At 38.4% G+C, this 25378-nt stretch overlaps 2 protein-coding genes across 2 annotated transcripts; both read left to right on the top strand.

Annotated features, from left to right (window-relative positions):
• Nucleotides 1–5265: 5265 nt before the first annotated feature.
• LOC131929976 (L-amino-acid oxidase-like) lies at nucleotides 5266–11791 on the top strand. Its single transcript, XM_059286362.1, has 10 exons — nucleotides 5266–5389; nucleotides 6580–6658; nucleotides 7146–7382; nucleotides 7829–7988; nucleotides 8304–8408; nucleotides 8727–8861; nucleotides 9956–10045; nucleotides 10233–10344; nucleotides 10497–10582; nucleotides 11144–11791. The coding sequence occupies exons 2-10, from the start codon at nucleotides 6580–6582 to the stop codon at nucleotides 11718–11720; spliced, it is 1581 nt and encodes a 526-aa protein (XP_059142345.1). The 5' UTR covers nucleotides 5266–5389; the 3' UTR covers nucleotides 11721–11791.
• A 4947-nt stretch (nucleotides 11792–16738) lies between these two features.
• LOC131929977 (L-amino-acid oxidase-like) lies at nucleotides 16739–24100 on the top strand. The gene is made up of 10 exons (XM_059286363.1): nucleotides 16739–16847; nucleotides 17943–18018; nucleotides 18838–19074; nucleotides 19660–19819; nucleotides 20380–20487; nucleotides 20645–20779; nucleotides 21239–21325; nucleotides 21428–21539; nucleotides 21797–21882; nucleotides 23447–24100. The coding sequence occupies exons 2-10, from the start codon at nucleotides 17946–17948 to the stop codon at nucleotides 24027–24029; spliced, it is 1581 nt and encodes a 526-aa protein (XP_059142346.1). The 5' UTR covers nucleotides 16739–16847; nucleotides 17943–17945; the 3' UTR covers nucleotides 24030–24100.
• The last annotated feature ends 1278 nt before the right edge of the window (nucleotides 24101–25378 follow it).

Below are 25378 nucleotides of genomic sequence, written 5' to 3'. Positions count from 1 at the left end.
ATAAAAGAAATAAACCGGGAGTGATCTCCCCTAAACGTTCTCGAATATTCTCATATAACACTACGGGGGATGGCAACTCGGGATATAGACATAATTTTTAATCCATTTTTAAATACTTAAAATTTTTAAAATAAAATAGAATCTCGTAGAAAAAAAGAATTGCGCACTAAGTGAACACAAAACAATCTATGTATAATAAAAAATTAATAATATTGCGCAATATTATTAATACTTTATAAATTCATTTGTGTTTTTGAAAAATCGAAATTACTACAAAATTTGACAGAAGGCAGCAAATTAGATCTTTTACTTATATGTGATATTTAGTTAATCAATTTGAAACAGTAGGCCTTCTCAAGTTAAAGGCTTTTGAAAAGCTAACATCCGTTTATCGGAAATCGCTGAAAAGTTGATACAGAACTACAAATTTGATATAATACTTATATATGGAATTTCATCAACCTAGCTGTAACGGTACTCAAGTTATCGTGTTGACGGACAGATACACATACACACATACATATATACATAAATACACACACACACACACACACACATGCGGATAAAATTGCAAAACTATGTTTTACCGACTCAGGAAGGTGTAAACGACGAGATTTGTGAAAATCTTGATTTCAACTTTTTGCACGATTATAATACTTCATCCGTACTCCTTTACGATAAAGAAAATAATTCGTAAATAAAAGTTTCAATAACAAACTGTCATGTAATAATACACTAACAAGTTTAAAATAAATTATACACTACTATTTAAATACCTATAATGAAAAGCATGGGCCACTTTAGTATATATTGGATACCTTTACTAATATTTAGGAAGAGACCCACGCTTTTCTTTACAGTTATTTAAATAGTAGTGTGTAATTTATTTTCTACTTGTTTGGGCATTATTACATAAAAGCTTGTTATTAAAACGTTTTTTATGAATTTATTTTCAGTAGGCTACTTAATTTTTTTTTAAATTAACAATACAGTTGCATGACTAAAACCATGCGCACGTAATGAACGTGATGACGCGCGTCTAATAATGCTGAATAGTTTGATGAGACAGCCTACTAATTTGGACACAATTTAAATTAATTCATAAAAACTTAATCAGGCAACCAATTAAGTCAAATTTAATTTCATGTTGCTTTGACCAAGGTGCCAACGTTGAAACAAATCTGTCAATTAGAAATGTCCGAAATTTCGCTCGGGCGTTTCGATTTAGACAGACTGACGTGGGCGGATGCTGCGGTCGGTCGTGGGGTTTCTACGGATGTCGGTGTCGTGGGGTTTGTACAGTGGGTTGTGGGGTTTTTGCCGACGTTTACTGCATAATTCGCCATTATTTGCACGACTTACTTGATTTGTTAAAATATATCGCAAATGACATCAAAAATCCCGTTTGTTTGAAAACCAGGTCAAAGACGTGAATATTCTGATCAAGAAAGTGTTTTTATACTGAGCTTGCCGGTTGACGAAAGCATATGTTATGAATCGTGTCTTTGAATTGAACGATTTAATATTTTTATATTTTTTTTAATTTTATTTTTATTTTGGAAGTGCAAATGAAACACTATCTTTTAGTATACGTTAGTGACAGAGCTTGATTGAAAAGAGCAGTAAATCAAGCTCAAAGAAGAAAAAATAGAAAAAGATTTTATAAACGTTTGAGAAAATCTCATCTGCTGTTATGTATCCGGAGCGGAAAAGAAAGAAATTTAAATTTAAAGAGCAGATTATTGGACATCCGGAATAATTTGAGAAGAAACTCCAAAGGTTTGTCTCTGTGCGGGAATCAGAGGAAAAATGTACAGGAAATCTATTCTCAGATTCTTTTGAAAGAGCAAGCATTTTCCGATGAATTCATGAATTTGTACAATGATTCCTCGGCACGTAGCTTGTTACATGAAAAACTGCTCAGACTATTTTTGTGATGTGGGTACCATTTATAACAAACGTATCGATGCTTGCCTATTGAGTTGTACTGCCATATGCGTCTACAAATCTCTGTAGATGGGGATTTTCAACACTTCGTGGGATTATAAATGGTATGAGTGTGGCGTCAACAGAACGATAATATTGAAGCAATTACTGTAGCAATGTTATTACACTAAGATTCTTACAATAAAATTATAATAATTTTAAAGTTCCCTTCCAAGCCCGACGGTCTACGGGGCAAGTGAAGTAGAGTTCACCTGTTTCTGTAACCTCGGTATATGAAGGGATATTGTGGTCAACACTATGCCCAGCCGCCTTTACGTGAGTTAGGTAGACTCAGGGACAGTCTGCTGACTTGAACCCGGATTCGAACTCGAGACTCACGGGTTAGCAGTCTAGCTCCCCTAGGCCACTCCGTCCCACATAATAAAACTAGTCATTGTTTCTTCTTCTTCTTCGTTCTTAATGTTTAGTGTTGGAAGAGATCGAGTCTTATCTGCCTGAGGGTTGAACTCGAGTCTTTTTCGAATTTATCAACCATGAGCTTTTGCCGACTCGACCATGCCTCCATCACAATTAAGGATAACGTGTCAACTGGTTATGCGCCATTGAGGCCATTGACTCCGATTTCAGCCTGCTTTTCTTTTTGGATTTGCTTCCATAGCCTCTGTTCGAATCAAAAATGGTTTTTAAATTATATCACAGTTGTGGGCAGTGTTTCTTCCAGACTTTTTTCTCGGGGGGGGGGGGGGCGTGATATTATTATTTTTTGTTTTGGTGGGGGACAATAATTTCCGGTGGGGGGGGCGGACACTGTTAAAAAAATATATTTATTTTCTATATAAATTCCATTTTGTTCGGGGGGGGGGGGGTAGCGTGGAGATGCCAGGAAGAAACACTGGTTGTGGGACATTGGGCGTTTAAAAAAAATGATCGCCACCTAACTAATCTTGGGAACCCCTGGCTTAGACGGGATTACCAACAGTGAGAAGGTTGATTTTTTAACCATTGCAGTTGGCGGGGTTGTGGGTACAGAGGTTTTAGAACTCTCGAGGGAAGGTGGTATATGCTTTACGCGATATATACATCACAACACGTACATAGAATAGCTATAAAATCAATACAGCTCATCGCGCGAGAGTATCATGACGTACGGGATAATCCTACACGAGTATCATGTCCTAAAGTATCATGTCCTGTATGAGTATCATGTCTTGATCGTACCTATGTTTAGATAGGACACACATCCTGATAGGACCTATATTTTTAGATAGGACACATCTAAGTCTATGTATCAATTAGCGTAAATGTCCAATGTATGTGTGTATCATCAGAATTGTATGTGTGTATCATCAGAATTGTATGTGTGTATCATCAAAATTGTATGTGTGTATCATCAGAATTGTATGTGTGTATCATCAGAATTGTATGTGTATATCATCAAAATTGTATGTGTGTATCATCAGAATTGTATGTGTGTATCATCAAAATTGTATGTGTGTATCATCAGAATTGTATGTGTACATATCAACACGTCATCAGTAGGTGTAAACCTAGACCTATACATCTAACCTCCGACCTCCGACCTCTACGAGACCCACCATTTAGCCCACCCAATCTATAACAAATTAGCCGCGCGTCATTCTGCTCACCCACCTCGCACGTGCGGCCTACGTGCTCACCACTGGTGACCTCAGGTCGACCCCCACCAACCGTGTCACCAAAACGTCACCTTAATGTAACTGATGAGGCCAAATTTAGATTTATGACGGGACCCTAACCTAACCCTGACTGCATCAAGTCCGTAGATTTATGACGGGACCCTAACCTAACCCTGACTGCATCAAGTCCGTAGATTTATGACGGGACCCTAACCTAACCCTAACCGCATCAAGTCAATACACTCGACCCTAGAAATATTTACTGCTTTTGTAAATTCAGTTGTTCGAGAAATAATTTACACCATTAGCATTTTTTTTTTCAATTTTTTTTATTTATGAATTTATTATAGATTTTTAAAAAAAACTGCATTCCTTACAGTAGCCAAAATATACCAGGTATTTTTACAAGTTCTGGGGGTTCCAGTCATACCTTAACGACCACCCCTAGGGCTTTAGAACATACCTTTAATAAAGTTCACTTTTCAGACCTAACGTTCCATAAAGTAGATGAAGTAGATTTTATGAAAAGCTTCATTTTAATGTAGCTTAATAAATTTCTTCATGAACCTATATTATGTTACAAACAATTATTACTTCCCTTTGCTTTTGCCAGTTTTTTCTTCTTACCTCCCCTTGTCGTGGGTAAATTTAAATAATATTAAATATAAACTTAGAAGAATAAGACAGAAATGATAATATACAGGAGACATAAGGAATTGATAAAACACATTTTTTTATGGTACAAGTTGTGTGAATTTTAGCGACCTTTTTTAATTTTATTTTTATAAAAGTCGGTCAGATACAAGCTAGAAATGGTAAACAAAGTAGTAACTTATCGGGGGTTGATTGGTAGGACTAATTGGCAGGAGTTTAATTGGACGCAGGGCCAAACAGGATGGGATCAATGCATGGCTGACCAAAGGTTAATTTGCTGCTGAAACAAAGAGACCACCACATTATCGTTTTTGTTTACAAATTTGGCAAAAGTTTTCACTATCCAGCACTTTTCAAAGCCAGTTTATGGATATACGGATATTCGGATCTACGGATATAAGAAAACTTCTGTCAAGGGTTCTAAAATTATTACCCTGTACCTTTGGGATATTGTTTTACTTTCATCTTCTAAAGTAAAATATAGAACAACATCAGTCATATTTACACAACCCACATCAGTCATATTTCCAGATCTAACCGCAGCCCACAGACGCTCGTGTTTGTAACATTGCTGTCTCACAGAATCCAAGAGCGTTGTCAACACATTTCTGTCTGCTTGTCTTACTTTATGAAGCAGTTTTCTTCTACTCCAAGACTACAGAGTCTGCTAACAAAATTTCGGCTTATAATTGTTTGAAAGCTGTCAAGTTTATGCAGCTTATAATTGTGTAGCTGCTGTCTGGTTTATGCGGACATATTATATCCACCAATAAGGGATATTATAATGACATGAAAATACATTTCATGAAGTTTTTTCGTTTTATATTTACATGCATTATTTGATCATTTTAAAATCCAGCGAAATTCTCTGATGAAACGAAGGTTTTTTCTAAATACTAAATCGATTGATAAAACACAAATTGTATTCTAGATTCGTTTAACGGAAATTTAGTTTAACGGAAATTTCGTTTAACCGAACAATGTTTGAAAAACAAATTAACCTTTGTTGCAACCATCAGCAAAATTTTAATGAGATTTTAATTAACTCTCGAGGCCATCAGACTATAAAAGCCCCCTGTTCTGACCGTCAGGCCATGTTCGACTTTGCGGCTTGACCATCTGCAGGGATAAACGTGAGTACTTTGTTCAGCACGTGCTTGCATGTGCGGTTTGTTGATTTGTTGTGTCGGAGTTTTTGTTGAGCAAATTCTAGAGGAAATAAAGTTTAATTTATTTAGAGTGTTTAGTCGGAGGGGATTATTAGGTATTGCCGACTTATGAGATAATGTTGTGAGTTTTCTGTAGAAAGATTTAGAGATTTTATAATGTGGACGTCTTTTAGTTAATGAACAGTTGATTTGTAGGACATCATAGGTCTAGAAGTAGATGATAGAAGTTCAGATCTAACCGGAGTATAGGTCTAACTGCGACAGTTATTAACAGGGCTACCTGCGACTAGTATTGACAGGGATACCTGTGTAAAGTGTAGCCAACAGCCTACCAGGACTTTTGTCGAGAATGACCCAGGTGTTACTCAGGTGTTACCCAGGTGTTACCCAGGTGTTACCCAGGTGTTACCCAGGTGTTACCCAGGTGTTACCCAGGTGTTCTGGGTGTTACCCAGGTGTTATTCAGGTGTTCTGGGTGTTACCCAGGTGTTCTGTGTGTTACCCGGGTGTTCTGGGTGTTAACCCGGTGTTATCCAGATGTTACCCAGGTGTTCCCCAGGTTTTACCCAGGTGTCCCTCCAAAATACTAGCTAGGTGCTCGTGTCCTAGAGATCCCCAGGTTCCGCTCTACATTCAGTGGTCTTTGTTGTCGAGTTGTCAAAACAACTGCTGCCTTATAATTTGTTATTGATTAAACAAACGCTATGGAAAACAAATCTATACAGAAAAGCAGGCTGAAATCGGAGTTAACGGCTTATATGGCGCATAACAATTTGACACTTAATAGTAAATTCTGTTGGAAAAAATCCCTTCCAACATTAAAAACTAAGAACGAAGAAGAAGAAGATGAAGCTCTACATTGAACCTGCTTGCTCTCAACACAACAAAATCGTGCAGTAACCTCAACATCTCGATCACACTTGAAACAAAAAACCTGTACTGTCTTAATAATCCAATCATAGTTGAACTTAGTACGTCTACAACGTCAGATGTAATCTTTTGAAAGCTTGAACAAAATGACTCGAATTAGACAGCTTTGAAAGTATATTGACAGCAGACAGATTGTATCATGGTCCAAAACCTCAAAACCTGCTAGCAAAGATTGCAAGTGTGTTGAATTCGATGTTTTTTATTTGATTTCCTGTCGTCCGCAGATGATTTACGTCGCTTTTCTCTGTCTTTTTGCCGTCGCCTTCGGGCAGAGCCAAGACAACCCATCCAAGAGAATCGTTGGTAGGTTTTGGTTTCACTTATATTTTTTTTTTTTTGGACAGGTGGGAGGCTCTCTATTTCACGCTATATTTATCGATATAAAAGTGAAATTTCGGCGAGTTGTTGAGAAGCTCTTGGAAAGCGCCCCTCCCCCCCCCCCCCAAAAAAAAAGGGGGGGGGCTCAAAACGACCCCTGAAGGCCACAGAATAAAAAAAGGAATATTGAATTTTGAATATTCAGAGGAGCTAACTAGGCTAAAAAGATTTAGTAAACATATTTACTTGGTTGTTTCCCTTTGACCAATAAAACTTCCGTTCTAAAAATAATGATTAATGCTGTAATCTAAAAATAACGATTGGATAATCTATATTTATTTATTTATAAACCCGTGTCTAAAAATACACATCTGTTAACGCATAGATGTAATCTTCTTAAAGATTCCTAACTTCACGTCGCTATACACACTTGCTTTAGTCACGTGACTACACACCTGATATCTGTCCACAGAGAAATGCCAACGTTCTGTAGATGTAGCCATCATCGGTGCCGGTGCCAGTGGTGCATATTCCGCCTACAAGCTGAAGGACAAAAAGATGACCATTGAGGTCATCGAGCTGACTGACAGCATCGGTGGCCGACACCTGACAACCACACTGCCAGATGTCTCTGACGTCAAGCTCGAGCTGGGCCAGCGCGTCTTCTCCAACCTCCACGAGATCTCGATGAAACTCGTCAAAGAGCTCGGTAAGTGACGAGACTTTCGGGAACTTCAGAGCTAACATAGGTCTCCAATTCCTTTAGTACATACACATTTTGGTATATACACACTTTTATCTACACACACACACACTTTTGGTGTACTCACACAGTTTTGGTGTACATGAACAATTTCGGCTTATTAAACCATTCAGGTAGTATCTTACTAAACGAAAATATAAATTAAATTAAATATTTATTAAATTAAATATTTATCAATATTTATTTTTCTCTTTGAGACAATCATTTTGTTCTATATGGTTTTCCAAAAACAAAATATCCTGATTTGATTTGTTGTTTTTTCTCTTACATCAGATATTCACTTTTAACGAACAACTGAATTAGTTATCATTTTCCACTTCATACACCACTAGATTTGATTCTTTCAACAAACTGCCGATTCTGTTAAAACAAGAATACTTGTCCCAAACTAGGTCTGACTCAAGAGGAGTTCTTGGACGCCCTCGGCGAGAAGGGAAACAACCGCTTCTACCTTAGAGGCCAGACCTTCACCCAGCAAGACCTGGAGAGGGGTGTCAAGATTCCTTACGAGCTGACCTCAGAGGAGAAACAAAACCAGGCCAAGATTGTCAGGTAACGGTTGTTTGTTTATTTGTGTGTTGTTTTTATTTTATTTTTATTTATTTTTTTTATTTTGTTTGTTTTTTTTTTTTGGAAAATAATTTACCACTCTTTAAATACATTTGTCGACGATGTTTTGGCAATATTCAATTGACACATTTTAAACGACTATTTCCGATAGACGGAATGTATCACTGTCAAAACTTCAAAAGCTGCAAGCAAAAATTTCGAGTGTGTGTTGCGTTTGTTCGTGTCTGATTAATGTCACAAATCTGAAATCCGTACAAGACTTCTAAAACCATGACTCCTCCACATTTTTTTCAACAGCTTCTACTTCCAAAAGTTGACCGGAAGTCCCCTGAAATACATGACCCGCGAGGAGCGTCTCCGTGTCAAGGTCATCCAGACCAACCGCCCCCTGTACCAACACACGTGAGTATCCCTCCCTAGAGACGGCCGTCTGTAATCTTTAAATCTTATAATCTCAAATCTAATTTCAAATCTAATCCTTGAATAATTTATCAAAAGCTGTCCTCAACATCGTCCATAGTGTTGTCTACACCCAAAAGGTTACTGCAAATTTAAAATAAAATGATTGTGATCCCCTCACAAACCTGAAATAACCCCCCCCCCCCCCCGTGTTTCCTCTGCCACATTGTGATCCCCTTATAAATCTGATGTCCCCCCCCCGTGTTTCCTCTGCCACCTTGTGATCCCCTTATAAATCTGATGTTCCCCCCCCCCCCCCAGTATCGATGAAGCTCTGGACCTGGTCGCCAGCCCCGAGGGCAAACAATTCTTCAAGGACATCGTCAAGGGCCAGTACTCCATCTACAAGGACTCCAGCGCTCTCCTGCCCTTCACCTTCGAGCTGGACTACAACAGGTAAGTCTGATAGGCCAATCTAGATAGGTAGGTTACAGGTAGACTACAACAGGTAGATGTGATAGGCCAGACTAGATAGGTAGGTTACAGGTAGACTACACAGGTAGGCCAGACTAAACAGGTAGGTTACAGGTAGACTACAACTGGTAGGCCAGACTAGATAGGTAGGGTACAGGTAGACTACAACATGTAGGTCTGATAGGCCATAGTGTGACTAGAATAGGTAGTTAGACTAGGCTATAGTAAGTATGGCTGCTATAGGTAGCTATAGTGAGACTGGCTAGGTATGGCTACTATAGGTAGCTATAGTGAGACTGGCTAAGTATGGCTACTATAGGTAGCTATAGTGAGACTGGCTAAGTATGGCTACTATAGGTAGCTATAGTGAGACTGGCTAAGTATGGCTACTATAGGTAGCTATAGTGAGACTGGCTAAGTATGGCTACTATAGGTAGCTATAGTGAGACTGGGTAAGTATGGCTACTATAGGTAGCTATAGTGAGACTGGCTAAGTATGGCTACTATAGGTAGCTATAGTGAGACTGGCTAAGTATGGCTACTATAAGTAGCTATAGTGAGACTGGCTAAGTATGGCTACTATAAGTAGCTATAGTGAGACTGGCTAAGTATGGCTACTATAGGTAGATCTGATATGCTTTAGTGAGTCCTACACATCGGTGGTGTTCGATAGTACTAGATGTAGCTAAATCAAAGCTATAACGGTTTAAAATTAGTAGGGCCTATGTCTTTCTTTTTAAACTCAAACCTCAATTTACTCATAACTGTAAATACAAATAATAAACAATAAAACTTTATAGATAAAATGATAAACGGTTAACCCATTAGGGATATTTGTAAGGGGAAACATTTAGAACGAACTGCTGACTTCTGGTAGTGTATAACCCCAGTACTGTACCAGGAGAGTACTTATCGAACAGTATAGTACTCAAATGACAAGATAGTACTCACACAACAAGATGGTACACATATAACGTCATAGTACTCGCATATACATTAATTGTTACAAGATGTAACAAACCTTACGTTGAATTAAAGCTTTCAATTAAAAAATAATTTATGTCTGGTTCTTACAGCAACAACAGCACTTTCTTCAAGATCAAAGAAGGCATGGACTCCCTCCCCAAAAAACTGATCGAAAAATTCCTAAAGTCTGACCCCCAGCGGTGAGTAAATTAGTTTGTGTTTACATGCTAGATTTCAATCCACCTGTTTGCGTGTTGTTATGCTATCAAATATTTCATAATATATGTTTTACTTTTACATTTTTATATTGTTGATATAGATGTAGGTTAAACTTTTTGCAAAAAGGAAATTTAAAAAAAAATAAACCACATTTTTTGTTTGTTCCAGCAACTATTTGACCCTGAACAGAAAACTGGAAGGCATTCAGCGATTCCAGAACATGACCTACGTTCTGCAACTGAAACTGACCAAGACTGAAAGTGGCAGAACCTTTGAACTGGTTGGTACAAGAGTTACAATCCAGTCAACAATTTTTGTTTAACTTTTTGTTCAGATTGTCGCCCAAGTTTTCATTTAGTTGCTACCCATCAGATCCTACTCTCACTGTCACAGTGACGTCTGCTCTTATCTGCTCTAATATTCCTTCCTCAGGGTCCAGAAGAGTTCATCTGCGCTGAACGCGTCATCCTCGCCCTACCCAAGGACTCTCTTGACCACTTGAACTGGTCCATCCTCAAGTATGACATCATTAATTACTCATTAATCATTCATTAATCTCTCATTTACTTACCTACCAAGTATTGACCCTAAACGAGGTGTATCCTTGTTGAGGAAGAACTAAAGTAGCCAATAATTGCATGACAAATATATGAACAACAAAATATCATTTTTCAATATTTCTTTAGTTTAATATAAAACCAATTGTATTCATCACTGAAAGCCAGACGGAATTATGTATCTACATTAGTTCAAAATTTCAGATAATTGCTGAACATGACTAGTTATAAAAAAAATTATATTATTTGTTATAAAACGATAGACAAAATGAAAGTTTCTAAGTGTAAATTTATTTAGCAGGTTTACAAACGGTGAATTTTCATGGCATAAAATGTGTCTATAATGTTACCACTGGCCAATGTGTCTCTAACGTTACCACTGGCCAGTGTGTCTCTAACGTTACCACTGGCCAATGTGTCTCTAACGTTACCACTGGCCAATGTGTCTCTAACGTTACCACTGGCCAATGTGTCTCTAACGTTACCACTGGCCATGTGTCTTAAGACTGACTTCTTCCCCAGGAACTGGAAACTGAGCACTGCCCTCAACGCCTTGAAACCCGTCCCCGAGCAGAAGATCATCCTCAGCTTCAGCAAACCTTTCTGGCTTCAACAAGAGCCTTACAAGGCCAAGGTCAAGTGCACCGACACCATCCTCGGCTCCGTCCACGACTTGGGCAGCTCCAACAACAAATTCCTCCTCATGACCTCCCTCAACTTCGGCGAGGAGGTCCACGAGATGTCACGACTCAACTTCCAGGGTAAGGCCATCGACGGCTCCGTCCCGGGCCTCCTGCAAGTCACAGTGGATCTGAAGGACCGCGTCGTCAGTGAACTTACCAAGATCTTCAGCGTCAAGGAACAGATCAGCGTTCTCGGGGGTGTGTCCAAGTTCTGGACCCTGCCTCCCCACATCGGAGGGTCGACCGTATGGAGGGCTGGCTACCACTGGGAGGACATCAGGGACACCCTCCTCAGGCCATCCTTCTCTGACAACATCTACATCGCCAGCCCCGACATTGCTTTCGGTACCCGCCAGGCCTGGACTGAGGGTGGTCTGGAGAACGTCGAGATTATCATGGAAAAGTACATCTTGTAGATGGCCGACATGTTCGTGGTTCAATGTTTTTTTTGTTTGGCAAAACGATAAATAAAGTTATCCTGAATTAATTATTTTTTTTTTTACATTTTCTTTCTACGTTTGTCTCGTTATGTAGAATGTCTGTAATACATTTCAAAATATTTTTTTTAAAATTCCAATGTAACGACACTTGAAGTAAGATTAATATTAATTTATTTGACTTGAATTACCTAGCTAATGGGCAATTAGTTAATTTGCTTTAATTCCTCGGCTATCAAAAATTAACACATAATCACACAGAAATTTAGAACTATAAATAAAGAATCTCGAGTAATTGTACAACTGTATTCAACAGCAACGCCACAACTCACAAACTAGAGATGTTATTAAGACTACCTTAACGATTACATGAAACAAAGTAGCATTCTAGAGGAAACTGTTAGCTTTACTTACAGTGGGTTTAGTGACCAACTATCACAATATACAAACAAAATGTGATTTAGCAGCCACCATTCAATCGAGAAATACCTAAAAGTGTGTGGTCAGCGACTTGCCTAAACAACCATACAACCGGATAGTGGTCAACCCGTCCTTCTAATTAACAGCCGGACAACAGGACTTCTAAAACATAACGACACCCACACAAGAATAGTTTCACAAATACAACGGAGAGTTATATTTTGTACACTGAAACAAATTGATGACTACATGCTATAAGCTACATCATGTCTGACATCTCACTACACATCATCACATCAAGATGTTGCACACATCATGCTGACTCACACTGCCATACCAGCTATATCAATATCTACCATCACACGGGTTGTAACAGTATAGTAGTATGGCTGTTTATGTTTATCGATAAACATCAACCATCGTTGATATTGGTACAAATCAACTTTATCATTTATATTTGTAAACATCGACTTTTTCATCGAAATTGATAAACTTCAATTTTTTATCGATATTGATAAACATCAACTTTTTCATCGCAAAGTAAAGGAACCAAACAACTTGCACTATTGAGGAAACTGGCAGGAACAGACTGGGGAGCAAATCACCACATCCTGAAAAAAACCTACACCAGCTATGTGAGACCTACGTTAGAATATGGTGCTTCGACTTGGGGCTCAGCAGCAAAAACAAATATTAGCAAAATTGACAAAGTCCAGAACATTGTATTTAGAATAATGACAGGAACTATGAAAACAATGCCTATAAAAGCTATGGGGGGTATAGCCGCTCTTAGCTCAATAGAAGAAAGAAAAGAATTAAAAATCATCACCCAATACACAAAGCTGAAGACACTGGATAACCATAATCTAAAGCACAAACTCCAGAAGCCCAGCCAATCAAACAGACTTCAAAGAACATTTTTATCAAAGAAGCAAAGAATCTAAAAAAGAAATATGAAATCGAAAATATCATTCCTGAAACAATCAAAACTCAAAACCTCTCCCTGCCGTGGATCTCTCACCGTTCATAACCGTCAGTGACTCAATAGATACTATAGAAAAAAAATCTGACAACGATCAAGAAGATTTAAAGTAAATAACATGTAAGCACATTAAGGATCAGTACCCCAGCAGTACCTTGATAAGAGTACTCACAGATGGCTCAGCTGAAGATGCCACAAAAAATGGCGGGGCCAAACGGAGAGAGCTTAGTAATGTCAATAGCCACAGGCAGCCTATCTGACAATTTAAGAGCAGAGAGGGAAGCTTTAGAACATGCAGCAAACTTCAAATCGATAGTCTTTATTACAAATGCAAAATATGTCCTGCAGTCCCTAAAAAATCCAGAATCCTATACTCAATCATTCAGGACAGCACTTGTTAGGCTAAAAAATACCTGCAGCAGAATTGTGCTGCAGTGGATCCCGGGCCACTGCCAGACACAAAGGAAATGAGATCGCGGACCAACTGGCAAAAATTGGGGAAAGAAAAAACAACCAGAAATCTCGCTACATCCAAAAGAAATCAAAAGAATAATAAAAAACAATCAATCCCAAATGCAGACCTGGAGACCACAGCCAATTTCATCCACGAAGTTGGACGTTTAAATCCTCCGAAATACTCACTTAAGAACGCGTAAGATGAAAGAAGAAAGATTTATAGCAACTTTAACAAATATATTTTTGTTAAAGCAGTATTGGAATTAACAAAATGGAAGTTCGTTTTGTTCCCTACATGATCTTTAGATTCGTCATTGTGGTCACCAGTGGTCACTAGTGGTCACCAGTGGTCAAAAGTGGTCACCAGTGGTCACCAGTGGTCACCAGCGGTCATCAGCGTTTACCAGTGGTCACCAATTCAAATACACCCCTTTTATACCTGCCTCTTTTAACAGTAGCAATAAAATATTTTTAAAAAGTGAAAAAAAGTTGCCGATAAATGCAAAAAACATTTACAATTTGTTTGCGACTCAAAGAGTTAACTTCACTCAGTCTGTCCTTTCTAGAACTATGTCAGGTTATTCATGTAAACAGTGACCCCCTTCCCCCACACACACCCACCTTTGTGTAAACTATACATTTATTCTCAGATATATGTCAGATTAGATGTCAGAGTAAGTTATGGGAAGGCTATGAGAAGATGTATGTAAATAACGGGTCCATATCGTCAGACCAAAGCGATTTGTTTGCCTCAATCTAGGATTGTCAAGTGTAAAATAATGATCCGGATGTAACTAATTATGTATTCTGGAAGGAGTTGGCGCTTTCGTTGCTTGAAATTACCGTGTTAGCGATAAACATGGTAATACTCATTCAGAACGCGCTTTTTATTAGCGTTATTTTTTTTAGCAATTTTATTTCAAGGGAGACAAGCCAGATCAACCGTAATATACTTAATTGTTTCCCCTACTTAAATCCATTGGGCGAGACACTTATAATATACTTATCGTTCCTAAAAACTTCAAGCGTATTTGATTATAAACTGCTAGATAGCCAGGGGACATTACACAAGCCTTACATAATTACATAAAACAAAAATAAATCATTCATACCCAAATGGTGCCTATCGTAATAACAATATAAGTTTGACTGTAATAAGAAGAACGAAAAAAAAAATTTATAAATTCTGCCTGTTTTGGGTTAAATGTAAAACTAACGATATAATAATTTACTCGTTTGAAATATTTATATTTTATATTTCAATACGAGATATGGGCTACCCTACTTGACACTTTAGATTAAGTTTACTACAATACTTTAGAAAATATTGATATTTATGTGGCACCACCCCCTAATTTTTGTACATAAATTTACGTAAAAATGTGTATTAAAAATTGAGTACTAGCTATCGCAATGAACAAAAGAAGAAATGTATAGTTTGGTTTGAGAAATCTAAATCTTTCATCCGCTTTTAAAAATTTCTTATGGGAACAAAGTTATAGAGGTTTGAATAGGTGTTAGTTTTCACACATTTTCTTGGTTTCCATGGCAACCAGTACTGCTATTGACGGATATATAATATTTTTGTCTATAGTTTAACAACTATAAACATATGAACTTATTAAACACCCAGAAATGTGTTAATAAGCCTATCCTTAACAACAGATATTTTATCAATCAATAAGTAACTCTAAATTAGCGTCACGCTCACTACGTGCTAGATCGTTACATTGCATAGGTTACGCTAGCCTAGCCTAGCCTAGCCTAGCCTAGCCTAGCCTAGCCTAGCCTAGCCTAGCCTAGCCTAGCCTAACCTAGCCTAACCTAGCCTAACCTAGCAGAGTAGTTAGAGCAGAGCAGGGTTTCTTCCAGGCATCTCTTCGGGGGGGGGGGCAAAGCCCCCCTTCCCTCCCCCCCCCCCCCCTCCCCCCCGAAGGAAATGAAATTTATATAATTTATATAGAAAATATAAACTTTTAACAGCGTCCGCCCCCCCCCCCCCCAAAGAAAGTCTACCGCCCCCCCCCCCCCCCGAAAATTTCAAGTTCCCCCCCCCCCCCCCCCCGGAGAAAAAAGTCTGGAAGAAACACTGGAGCAAAGTAGTACTATTGACTAGCAAAATGGAGTTATCAGTACATGCGTACCAACGATGATATTTTAAACCTACTTTTGTATTGGCCAACAAACTTCATTAAAAGCGCGTTAAAACGTTTAAACAAAAAGTACAACGAAACTAAACTTGCTGCTGTACCATCCATTCACTGATCAATATTTGTTGATTATTTGTGAACATCGCTCACTGAACTAAAATATCTGGAGAAGTGTTGTTTACAAGTTTATTTTAAATACTTAATAACTAAATTGCTGTTAAATGATCGGATTATAAGAAATAGTTTGAAATAATTTCTACATGTAGGCCTATATATTTCTTCATAAAATCGAATGAGTGTTTAAAAATTGAAAGTTGAAAGTTGAAAGTTTAAATTCTGTCGTTGATCACGTGAGAGGTCAGCGAGAGCAGGTTGGACGGGGTAAACAGGGCAATAACTCAGCACAAGTTAATTGGATACAGCAACAAGCGGACAGCAAGTATTGACTTAAGTCATGCTGGCCAAGTCAGCTTTTGCTGGCTTGCGGTTTTTTGACTCGGGTTGAGAGCATCCTGTTAAATGAAACTTATGACTTGACTTTTTATTTAGCACATGGAACATGCAAAATACTTATTTTTAGATTTATTCATGATGAATAAATGCCAATTCATAAAATGAAATATATACTTAGTTCTATCGTAAACTTAATTAATTTTAGAGTTCTGGCACGTCCCATATTTATGAGATGGAATAAATTTTTGGTCCCGTAGTTGCTTTTTTGGCTTTTCACCAATGTTTTTTTTTTTTCCCAATTTTCCCGTTTTAGTTTAGGGTCTTTTTTAAACCAGCAGAACCATGAGCAACAAATGTATGGTACACCTTACGATATTACCACCCTCCCTCACCAAACATGTTCCTCCCCCGGTGAAGTCATCAACACCCCCCTCACCCCACACATTATCCCTTACCAAACATCTTACATCCTTGATCACGACATGCAAATATCCGAATAAAACACGAATATGAAAATGTTGCAATCTTCAGCAAAATTTTAATGAGATTTTAATTAACTCTCGTGGCCATCAGACTATAAAAGCCCCCTGTTCTGACCGTCAGGCCATGTTCGACTTTGCGGCTTGACCATCTGCAGGAATAAACGTGAGTACTTTGTTTAGCACGTGCTTGCACGTCTTGCTTATCTCAGTACTGTTCTTTCTCAGTGCTGTCCTGTCTCTCAGCGCTGTCCTGTCTCACTGCGTTCCTGTCTGTCTCTGTCCTGTCCTGTCTTAGTGCTATCCTGTCTCAATGCTGTCTGCCTCACTGCTTACCTGTCTCTCTCTCAGTGCTGTCCTGTCTCTATCTTGCTGTGGATTCATTTGTCTCGCCAATGTCCGATGTACTGCAGACCTCTCTGTCTGACAGAAATCTTGTCTGTCTGGCGTAAATCGTGTTTGTCTGACAGTAAGCCTACCTGTCAGATAACAAGCCTTTCTGTCAACTTCTAATATTTGCACGCCAAGTTCCAATAAAATTTTATTGTGCCAAAAATGAAAACAAAAAGAAATTACCCGTTAGGAATATACTTCCAAAGCTTGTTTTTCATAAGTATTGTATTGCAGATTCTAAAAAAATTTCTTTCAAGTAATTTAAACTGGGATTGGACAAATCCTAAATGTGAAAGCATAATCAAGACGAGTTCTTGTTTTGCTGAAGATAATATGAACTCAATAGCTTGGTGTATAACGAACGGGTATAAGCAGTTTGGGGGTTTTTTCTTCTTCTTCTCCATATTAAGTATATGTTGGAGGATTTAAACAACAAGCCCAACTTCGTGTATGAACTGGACTGAGGTCTCCAGATCAGCGGGTGTCCCTTATAGATTTTCCTTGAGTGGGGTTTGTAGGGGCCAGTGTTTAGGGTTTTTATTTCCAAGTATTTCGAATTATTTCATTTAGCAATAAAATATTGTCATAGAATATTCTGGTTGAACCGTAATTCAACACTAAACATTAGCAGCAATCTTGTACTAGCTTTTAATTTTTCTCTTCAGATGATAAAGTACACTATTCTTTTAATTTCTCTCTGCAGATAATGAAGTACACTATTAATTTCTCTCTGCAGATAATGAAGTACACTATTAATTTTTCTCTGCACATAACAAAGTACACTATTAATTTCTCTCTGCAGATAATGAAGTACACTTTTAATTTCTCTCTACAGATAATGAAGTACACTTTTAATTTCTCTCTACAGATAATGAAGTACACTATTCTTTTGTGTCTTTTCGGCCTTGCCTTCGGGCAACTTGATCCCAACTGGAGAATCACAGGTAAAGTTATCATCGAACTTTTTATTTACCTGGTCAATTATCGATTGGATCAAATATTGAATGGCCTAACCTTTTAGCTTACGACTACTAACCCTCGAGTTCGGGTCCCGGGCTAGAGGATATAGTCCTCCCAACTTGGATGTGTAGCTGTCACGTTAGGAAAACAAAGGCGGCTGGGCTTTGTGCTGACCACATTATCCATCATATACCCAGCTCATTGTGGCTGATTAGCTTTACTTTATCTACACTATTCTACACCATGAGTAGGCCTTTTGCGCAAAAAGGGGAAAATTCGGGTGATTATCATCTATTCATTAGATCAAAGTTTTAACCATACGATCCCATTTAAAAGGTTATGTTATTGTTGGCCGCCTGAGTAGATTTATTCTCATCATTTTAATGTGCCCGACGTGTTCAAAGTTTACGAAACAAAACACACAAAGTTCGTGCTGATTGTGTATGCACAAAATTGTGCTTTAAAAGTGGAGATGTTATTGTCTCCCGATAAGCTTCTTGTGAAATGTATTAACAATTGGTTTAGTGTTACCTGACCTTGTTAGTGTGACCTCTGTCCTTGTTAGTGTGACCTCTGACCTTGTTAGTGTGACCTCTGCCCTTGTTAGTATTACCTCTGCCCTTGTTATTATTACCTCTGACCTTGTTAGTGTGACCTCTGACCTTGTTAGTGTGACCTCTGTCCTTGTTAGTGTGACCTCTGCCCTTGTTAGTATTACCTCTGTCCTTGTTAGTATGACCTCTGACCTTGTTAGTATGACCTCTGACCTTGTTAGTATTACCTCTGACCTTGCCCTTCCACAGACCAGTGCCAGCGAAATGTTGACGTTGCCGTCATCGGTGCCGGAGCGACTGGATCCTACGCCGCCTACATGCTGAAGGACAAGAACCTGGCCGTAGAGGTGGTTGAGATGTCCAACAGCATCGGAGGTCGCCACCTGACCGCCTACATGCCCGGCGCCCCGGATGTCCCAGTTGAGCTCGGTCAGAGGGCCTACGCCGATATCCACGACATCATGCAGAAGATTGTTCCAGAGCTCGGTGAGTGACGTCCCCTTCACGTGGTCAGCAGAGTTTCTTCCAGGCATCTCTTTGGGGGGGCAAAGCCCCCCCGAAAAATTTTTACCGCCCCCCCGGACGAAATGAAATTTATATAATTTATATAGAAAATATATACTTTTAACAGTGTCCGCCCCCCCGAAGAAAGTTTACCGCCCCCCCCCCGAAGATTTCAAGTGCCCCCCCGGAGAAAAAAGTCTGGAAGAAACACTGGTGGTCAGTGACGTCCTTGTGACGTGGTCAGTGACGTGGTCAGTGACGTGGTCAGTGACGTCATTGTGACGTGGTCAGTGACGTCCTCGTAACACGTGACGCCTTTGTGACGTGGTCAGTGACGTCTTTGCGACGTGGTCAGTGACGTTCTCGTAACACGTGACGTCTTTGTGACGTGGTCAGTGACGTCCTTGTGACATGGTCAGTTCCAACACTCGATGAGTGATCCTATGACTCCCACGTGACCTGGTCAACTTTATACCAAAATACTGTGATATTCATAAATATTTAGTTGCTTTACCTATGATCATACCTGTGTGTATGTATGTAAATAGTTTGGAATTCCCCCCACAGGTCTGACTCCCCTGGAATTCCCTGAGGCTCTCGGCATCCAGGGCAGTCGGCGCTACTTCCTGAGAGGAAAGAACATCAAGGAGGAGGAGATCATCAGCGGCATCCAGCTGCCCTACACCCTCACCCCAGAGGAGAAGCAGAACCAGGGCAGAATCGTCCAGTAAATACTTTTTTAGCTGCTATCGTATAGCTTTTAGTCTAACATTAAGTTTAAATATTTTTTTTAATTAATGAGGGGACCGAAAATGTTGTTTATTTTAGTTTGTCCAAATTTAATTTTAAAAAATAGTTTCTCTTTTTTTGCGGTGAAAGTTTTAAAAACATATGTAAAAACATTTATAAAAACATTTATAAAATCATTTATGAAAACATTTATAAAAACATTTTTAAAAACATATATAAAAACATCCATAAAAACATGTATAAAAACATTTAAACGTAATAAAGCACTTAAAGACGTATATTTTTGAAGCTATAACACACTTCCTGTGATTCTTTATTCTAAAATTTTAGCAAAATAAAATATACGTTGAACAGAAAAAACAATTTCCCTTTAAAACAGTTTTATTGTGCTAGCTCGTTTATAGTGTGTTTACAAAATATTAAGGTTTAAGAATGTTTTATTTCAAGTTGTTTTATATTCTATAATGATAAGAAACATTAACTTCAGCATTCAATAAAAATGTAACAGACACCTTTTGTTTTGAAACCATTTCACAGACACTACTACAAGAAGCTGACTGGCCTTGAACTCACCCAGAAACTCTCCATGCCAGAGCGCCTGCAAGTCAAGGTCATCAAGACCAACCGCCCACTGCACGAGCACAAGTGAGTAGCAGACGAAAAGCCACGTGTCTAAAAGATCGAATCACGTGTCTAAAAGATGGAGTCACGTGTCTGAAATACCCTACGCTACCATTTCAATTAAACTTTGAACGTTTTTTTAGAACCGCAATCCCCAATCAGCTGATTGTATTCTCCGCAGACTTGACGAGGCTCTTGACCTTGTCGCCAGCCCCGAGGGTAAGGAATTCTTCAAGGCCATCGTCAAGGGCAAGTGGTCCCTGTCTGAGGACGCCAGCGCTTGGCTGCCATTTGGGTTTGAGATGGACTACAACAGGTGAGCCCGATAGGTCAAGGTTGCAGATAGGTCAAGGTTGCTAATAGGTCAAGGTTGTAGATAGGTCAAGGTTGCAGATAGTTCAATGTTGCAGATAGTTTAAGGTTGTAGATAGTTCAAGGTTGCAGCTTTAGGGTAGTGACGGAGATAAGCTTAACAAACTTTGGGTGACAAACCAATATTCTTTTATTGCCGTAAGGCTATAATGTGTGGCTTATTTCAGTGGGTTTTTTTATAATTAGCCATTGATTGATTATGCATTAACTTGAATGCAGACACGGTGTTTTACATATAAGTATAGAAGACCCACTATCCAGCGGTTAAAATAAAATTTATAATCCATCGTCAATTTAAACATTGGTTCGTATTTATATAAGGTTAATTTGTTTTAAATAAACAATATAAAACGTGTTTCATATTTGTCCTCTCACAATTTAAGTTGTAACTGTAAAATCTCAGGGACAACACAACCTTTTACCGCGTCAAGGAAGGTATGGACGCTATCCCCAAGAAACTGATTGAGAAATTCACCAATGTCAGCCCACGGTGAGTGCTTATAGACGCAAACAATTGCCGCAGTTTAAAAACTGAGATGCATTTTGTGATTAGCAGCGAAACTAATTTGTCGAACTCGAATCTTTTTCTCAGCAACGTCATGACCTTCAACCGTAAAGTCGAGGCCATCCAGCGATTCCAGAACATGACCTACATCCTGAAACTCAAGGAGACCAAGACTGTCGATGGCAGAACTTTTGAGCTCGTGAGTACTCGTTTTAAACCAAAAACAATTTCCGACAATTCTTCATTGATAAATGTTGTTTTTTTTTTATTATGACAAAAGTTTTCAAACATATGTTCTGGAATAATGTTTCCAGTAACAAATGTCGTCAGGAAAATATTCTAAACAATATTCTTCAAACAAATGGTACAAAGTGACTCTAAACAACAGTCCTCACACAATCGGCACACAACCACTTTCATGCCTGGACTCACCCCCGACATTTCCTCCTCCCCCAGGGTCCAGAAGAGTTCCTGTGTGCCCAACAGATCATTCTGGCCATCCCCAAACACTCACTGGAGCACCTGCAATGGTCCGTCACAAAGTAAGACTTTTTTATCAGCTTTTCGTCACCAAGTAAGACTTACCTCCCACCCCACACCACCCACAACCCCACCCCACTGCCACCCAAAAAAGGACGCATTAAAGGCAAATAAACGTTAAACATGATGTCAAATTATTTTAACTATTTACTTCTGAGACACGATCGAGAAAGTTTCGAACTCCGACAGTAGGGACGGTTCGGTGGGGTGAGTGAGAACCAGACCGCTACTTGAAAAGTCCCACGTTCAAACCCTCGGGCAGATAAACCACGCTAGCTATTGACAGCATCCCATCCAGGAGAGACATAAAAAAAAACATCTACTGCTTTGCAGTTTGTATTTGAAAGTAATCCAGCAAGAAATGCTTGTTGAAATTATCTGGAAGTAACATGCTGACACGCAATATCTATTTGGTTTGCATGAGATCCCCTCTGATATTACTATCTAAAACTCAGAAGAAGAAATATTTGGCAGTTGTTTAATTGAAATATTACAATCCTAAACTCAGAAGAATAAATATTTGGCAGTTGTTTAATTGAAATATTACAATCCTAAACTCAGAAGAAGAAATATTTGACAGTTGTTTAATTGAAATATTACAATCCTAAACTCAGAAGAATAAATATTTGGCAGTTGTTTAATTGAAATATTACTATCTAAAACTCAGAAGAAGAAATATTTGGCAGTTGTTTAATTGAAATATTACAATCCTAAACTCAGAAGAAGAAATATTTGGCAGTTGTTTAATTGAAATATTACTATCTAAAACTCAGAAGAAGAAATATTTGGCAGTTGTTTAATTGAAATATTACAATCCTAAACTCAGAAGAAGAAATATTTGGCAGTTGTTTAATTGAAATATTACAATCCTAAACTCAGAAGAATAAATATTTGGCAGTTGTTTAATTGAAATATTACAATCTAAAACTCAGAAGAAGAAATATTTGGCAGTTGTTTAATTGAAATATTACAATCCTAAACTCAGAAGAATAAATATTTGGCAGTTGTTTAATTGAAATATTACAATCTAAAACTCAGAAGAAGAAATATTTGGCAGTTGTTTAATTGTAATATTACAATCCTAAACTCAGAAGACTAAATATTTGGCAGTTGTTTAATTGAAATATTACTATCTAAAACTCAGAAGAAGACATATTTGGCAGTTGTTTAATTGAAATATTACAATCCTAAACTCAGAAGAAGAAATATTTGGCAGTTGTTTAATTTAAATATTACAATCTAAAACTCAGAAGAAGAAATATTTGGCAGTTGTTTAATTGTAATATTACAATCCTAAACTCAGAAGACTAAATATTTGGCAGTTGTTTAATTGAAATGTTACTATCTAAAACTCAGAAGAAGACATATTTGGCAGTTGTTTAATTGAAATATTACAATCCTAAACTCAGAAGAAGAAATATTTGGCAGTTGTTTAATTTAAATATTACAATCTAAAACTCAGAAGAAGAAATATTTGGCAGTTGTTTAATTGAAATTTTACAATCTAATACTGAGAGAACGAAATTTTTGGCAGTTGATTAATTGAAATCAATGTTTCTCTGACAGAGACTACAAGAACAGGGAGGCCCTGAAGGCTCTCAGAACAGTCCCCCAGGTCCAAGTCGCCATGACCTTCACCTACCCCTTCTGGCAGGCCACCGCCAACGAGAAGGCCAAGGTCAAGTTCACCGACACCATCCTCGGCTCCGCCCACGACTTGGGTGCCTCCAACAACAAGTACATCCTCCTGGCCTCACTGAACTACGGCGAGCAGGTCCGCCAGATTGAGAGGCTCAACCTCCAGGGTAACTCCACTTCCGGCTCAGCTCAAGGCGTCTACCAGGTCTCCGAGGTCCTGAAGGACACCCTCCTGGACATCCTCAGCAAGATGTACGACGTCAGCCGCGACAAGATGATCCAGCCCGTGTACTCAGTCTCCAAGATCTGGACCCTGCCCCCACACACCGGCGGTCTCACCGTCTGGAGGGCCGGCTACAACTACGAAGACGTCCGCAAGGTTCTCCTGCGCCCCTCCATCGTTGACAAGGTCTTCATCGCCACCCCTGACATCGCTTTCGGCGCCCGCCAAGCCTGGACTGAGGGAGGTCTCATCGATGTCCAGAGCATTATCTCTACCTACTTCCAGTAGACAGCTAGTGCCTTGCCTCTTGAGATAATTCATTCAGATATTTTATGAAAAATAAAAAAAATATAAATATATTATTTTTCCTTCTTTTTTGTATTGTAAATGCATTGTTATAAATATTTTTTCCTGTAAAATATTTTTAAAATAATTTAGCAAAATTTGTAAAATTCTGTTCTAAAACACGTGAAATATTTCAAAATATTTAAAAAATATTTATTCATGTACAAAGCCAGTCTATTGCTGTTTCATTAGCTAAGACAAATACCAAAGTATTTTAAAAATAATTCGCTATCATGTCTACCTAGTAGCGACAAATTGAGATCACAATTTTCGAAGATGCGACACATGAATCTTAATTCTATAACTTTCTAATGGTAAAAATTGTTGAAAATACTGAATGCTTTGATTTAACCAACAATACATCTCTGCGATGTTTGTGAATCCATTTCTTGCTATACCTATAATTAGATACAGAAGAAAAATAATACCGATACGATTTTAATAGATCACAACAAATATTTTTACAATTCCTGAATTATCCAACAAAATATTCATGGCGTATTTAAGATAAGTCTTTGTCAGGACTTTTTTTTATAAATAAGGGAGTGAAATCTGTAACTCAGAACTTAGTTGTTGAAGGGAAGTAATAATCGAGGTACCATATTAACAGTCAATATTTGTAAAATGATACCTTACGTTTTGTCGAGTCGATGATAACCTTTGGGGTTGTAAGTTTAAGAAATACGCTAATAGTAAACACCGGCAAGAAAGTCTCCACGAGGCTCATATTAGTATGTGGCCCATTATATTAGTAGAAGGTATGTGCTACTAGAGGAGCCATACATCACTCTTGTTGGTATGTGGCTCATTCTGAGTAGTGGCTTCTCGTATGTGGCTTACCCGTGTAAACAGAATCATACACTGGCTGTGAAGTATGCAACTAAAATGCTTTCAACTTTAGACGAGAACCATCTCATAAATGTTTGTTCCACTAAACAGCCACATCACGTCTTCTTTCCTTAGTCGTTAGGTTTTCTTCAGAGTTCTTCCGTATTCTTCAGTTTTTTACACATTTAAATTTAGACACCGTCCTTACTCGTCAAATTTGTTACGTTAGAACAAGACAGTGTAGGCGTGTAGACTCATATCAACTTTTTTTCTTTATAAAAACCGGTTGCTTCTGTCTCCATGTCCAGAGCTTGTATTTGTAACAATGTATGTTCGATGGCTCCATAAACTTTGTACAGTCACGTGAACGTGAGTACTCATCTGTGATGGCTGGGTACAACATGTCTTTTGTTCAACGACCCAGTCCTTGTGTGACCTATCCCAACCTGACCATGGGGGGGGGG

The sequence above is a fragment of the Physella acuta genome, unplaced genomic scaffold, assembly GCF_028476545.2.
Source record: "Physella acuta isolate Inbredline_101_S28 unplaced genomic scaffold, ASM2847654v3 ptg001700l, whole genome shotgun sequence".
NCBI lineage: Eukaryota > Metazoa > Mollusca > Gastropoda > Physidae > Physella > Physella acuta.
Note: the sequence above shows the minus strand (reverse complement) of the source record. Positions and strands in the feature narration are given on the sequence as shown.

What these genes read in the sequence shown, in the direction of transcription:
- LOC131929977 (XM_059286363.1), top strand. Translation starts at nt 17,946, where the DNA reads ATGAAGTACACTATTCTTTTGTGTCTTTTCGGCCTTGCCTTCGGGCAA. An exon ending in GAAGATTGTTCCAGAGCTCG is followed by an intron (nt 19,075 to 19,659) that starts GTGAGTGACGTC and finishes TTCCCCCCACAG; the next exon opens with GTCTGACTCCCCTGGAATTC. An exon ending in CTGCAATGGTCCGTCACAAA is followed by an intron (nt 21,883 to 23,446) that starts GTAAGACTTTTT and finishes TTTCTCTGACAG; the next exon opens with AGACTACAAGAACAGGGAGG.
- LOC131929976 (XM_059286362.1), top strand. Translation starts at nt 6,580, where the DNA reads ATGATTTACGTCGCTTTTCTCTGTCTTTTTGCCGTCGCCTTCGGGCAG. An exon ending in AACCAGGCCAAGATTGTCAG is followed by an intron (nt 7,989 to 8,303) that starts GTAACGGTTGTT and finishes TTTTTTCAACAG; the next exon opens with CTTCTACTTCCAAAAGTTGA. An exon ending in CTAAAGTCTGACCCCCAGCG is followed by an intron (nt 10,046 to 10,232) that starts GTGAGTAAATTA and finishes TGTTTGTTCCAG; the next exon opens with CAACTATTTGACCCTGAACA.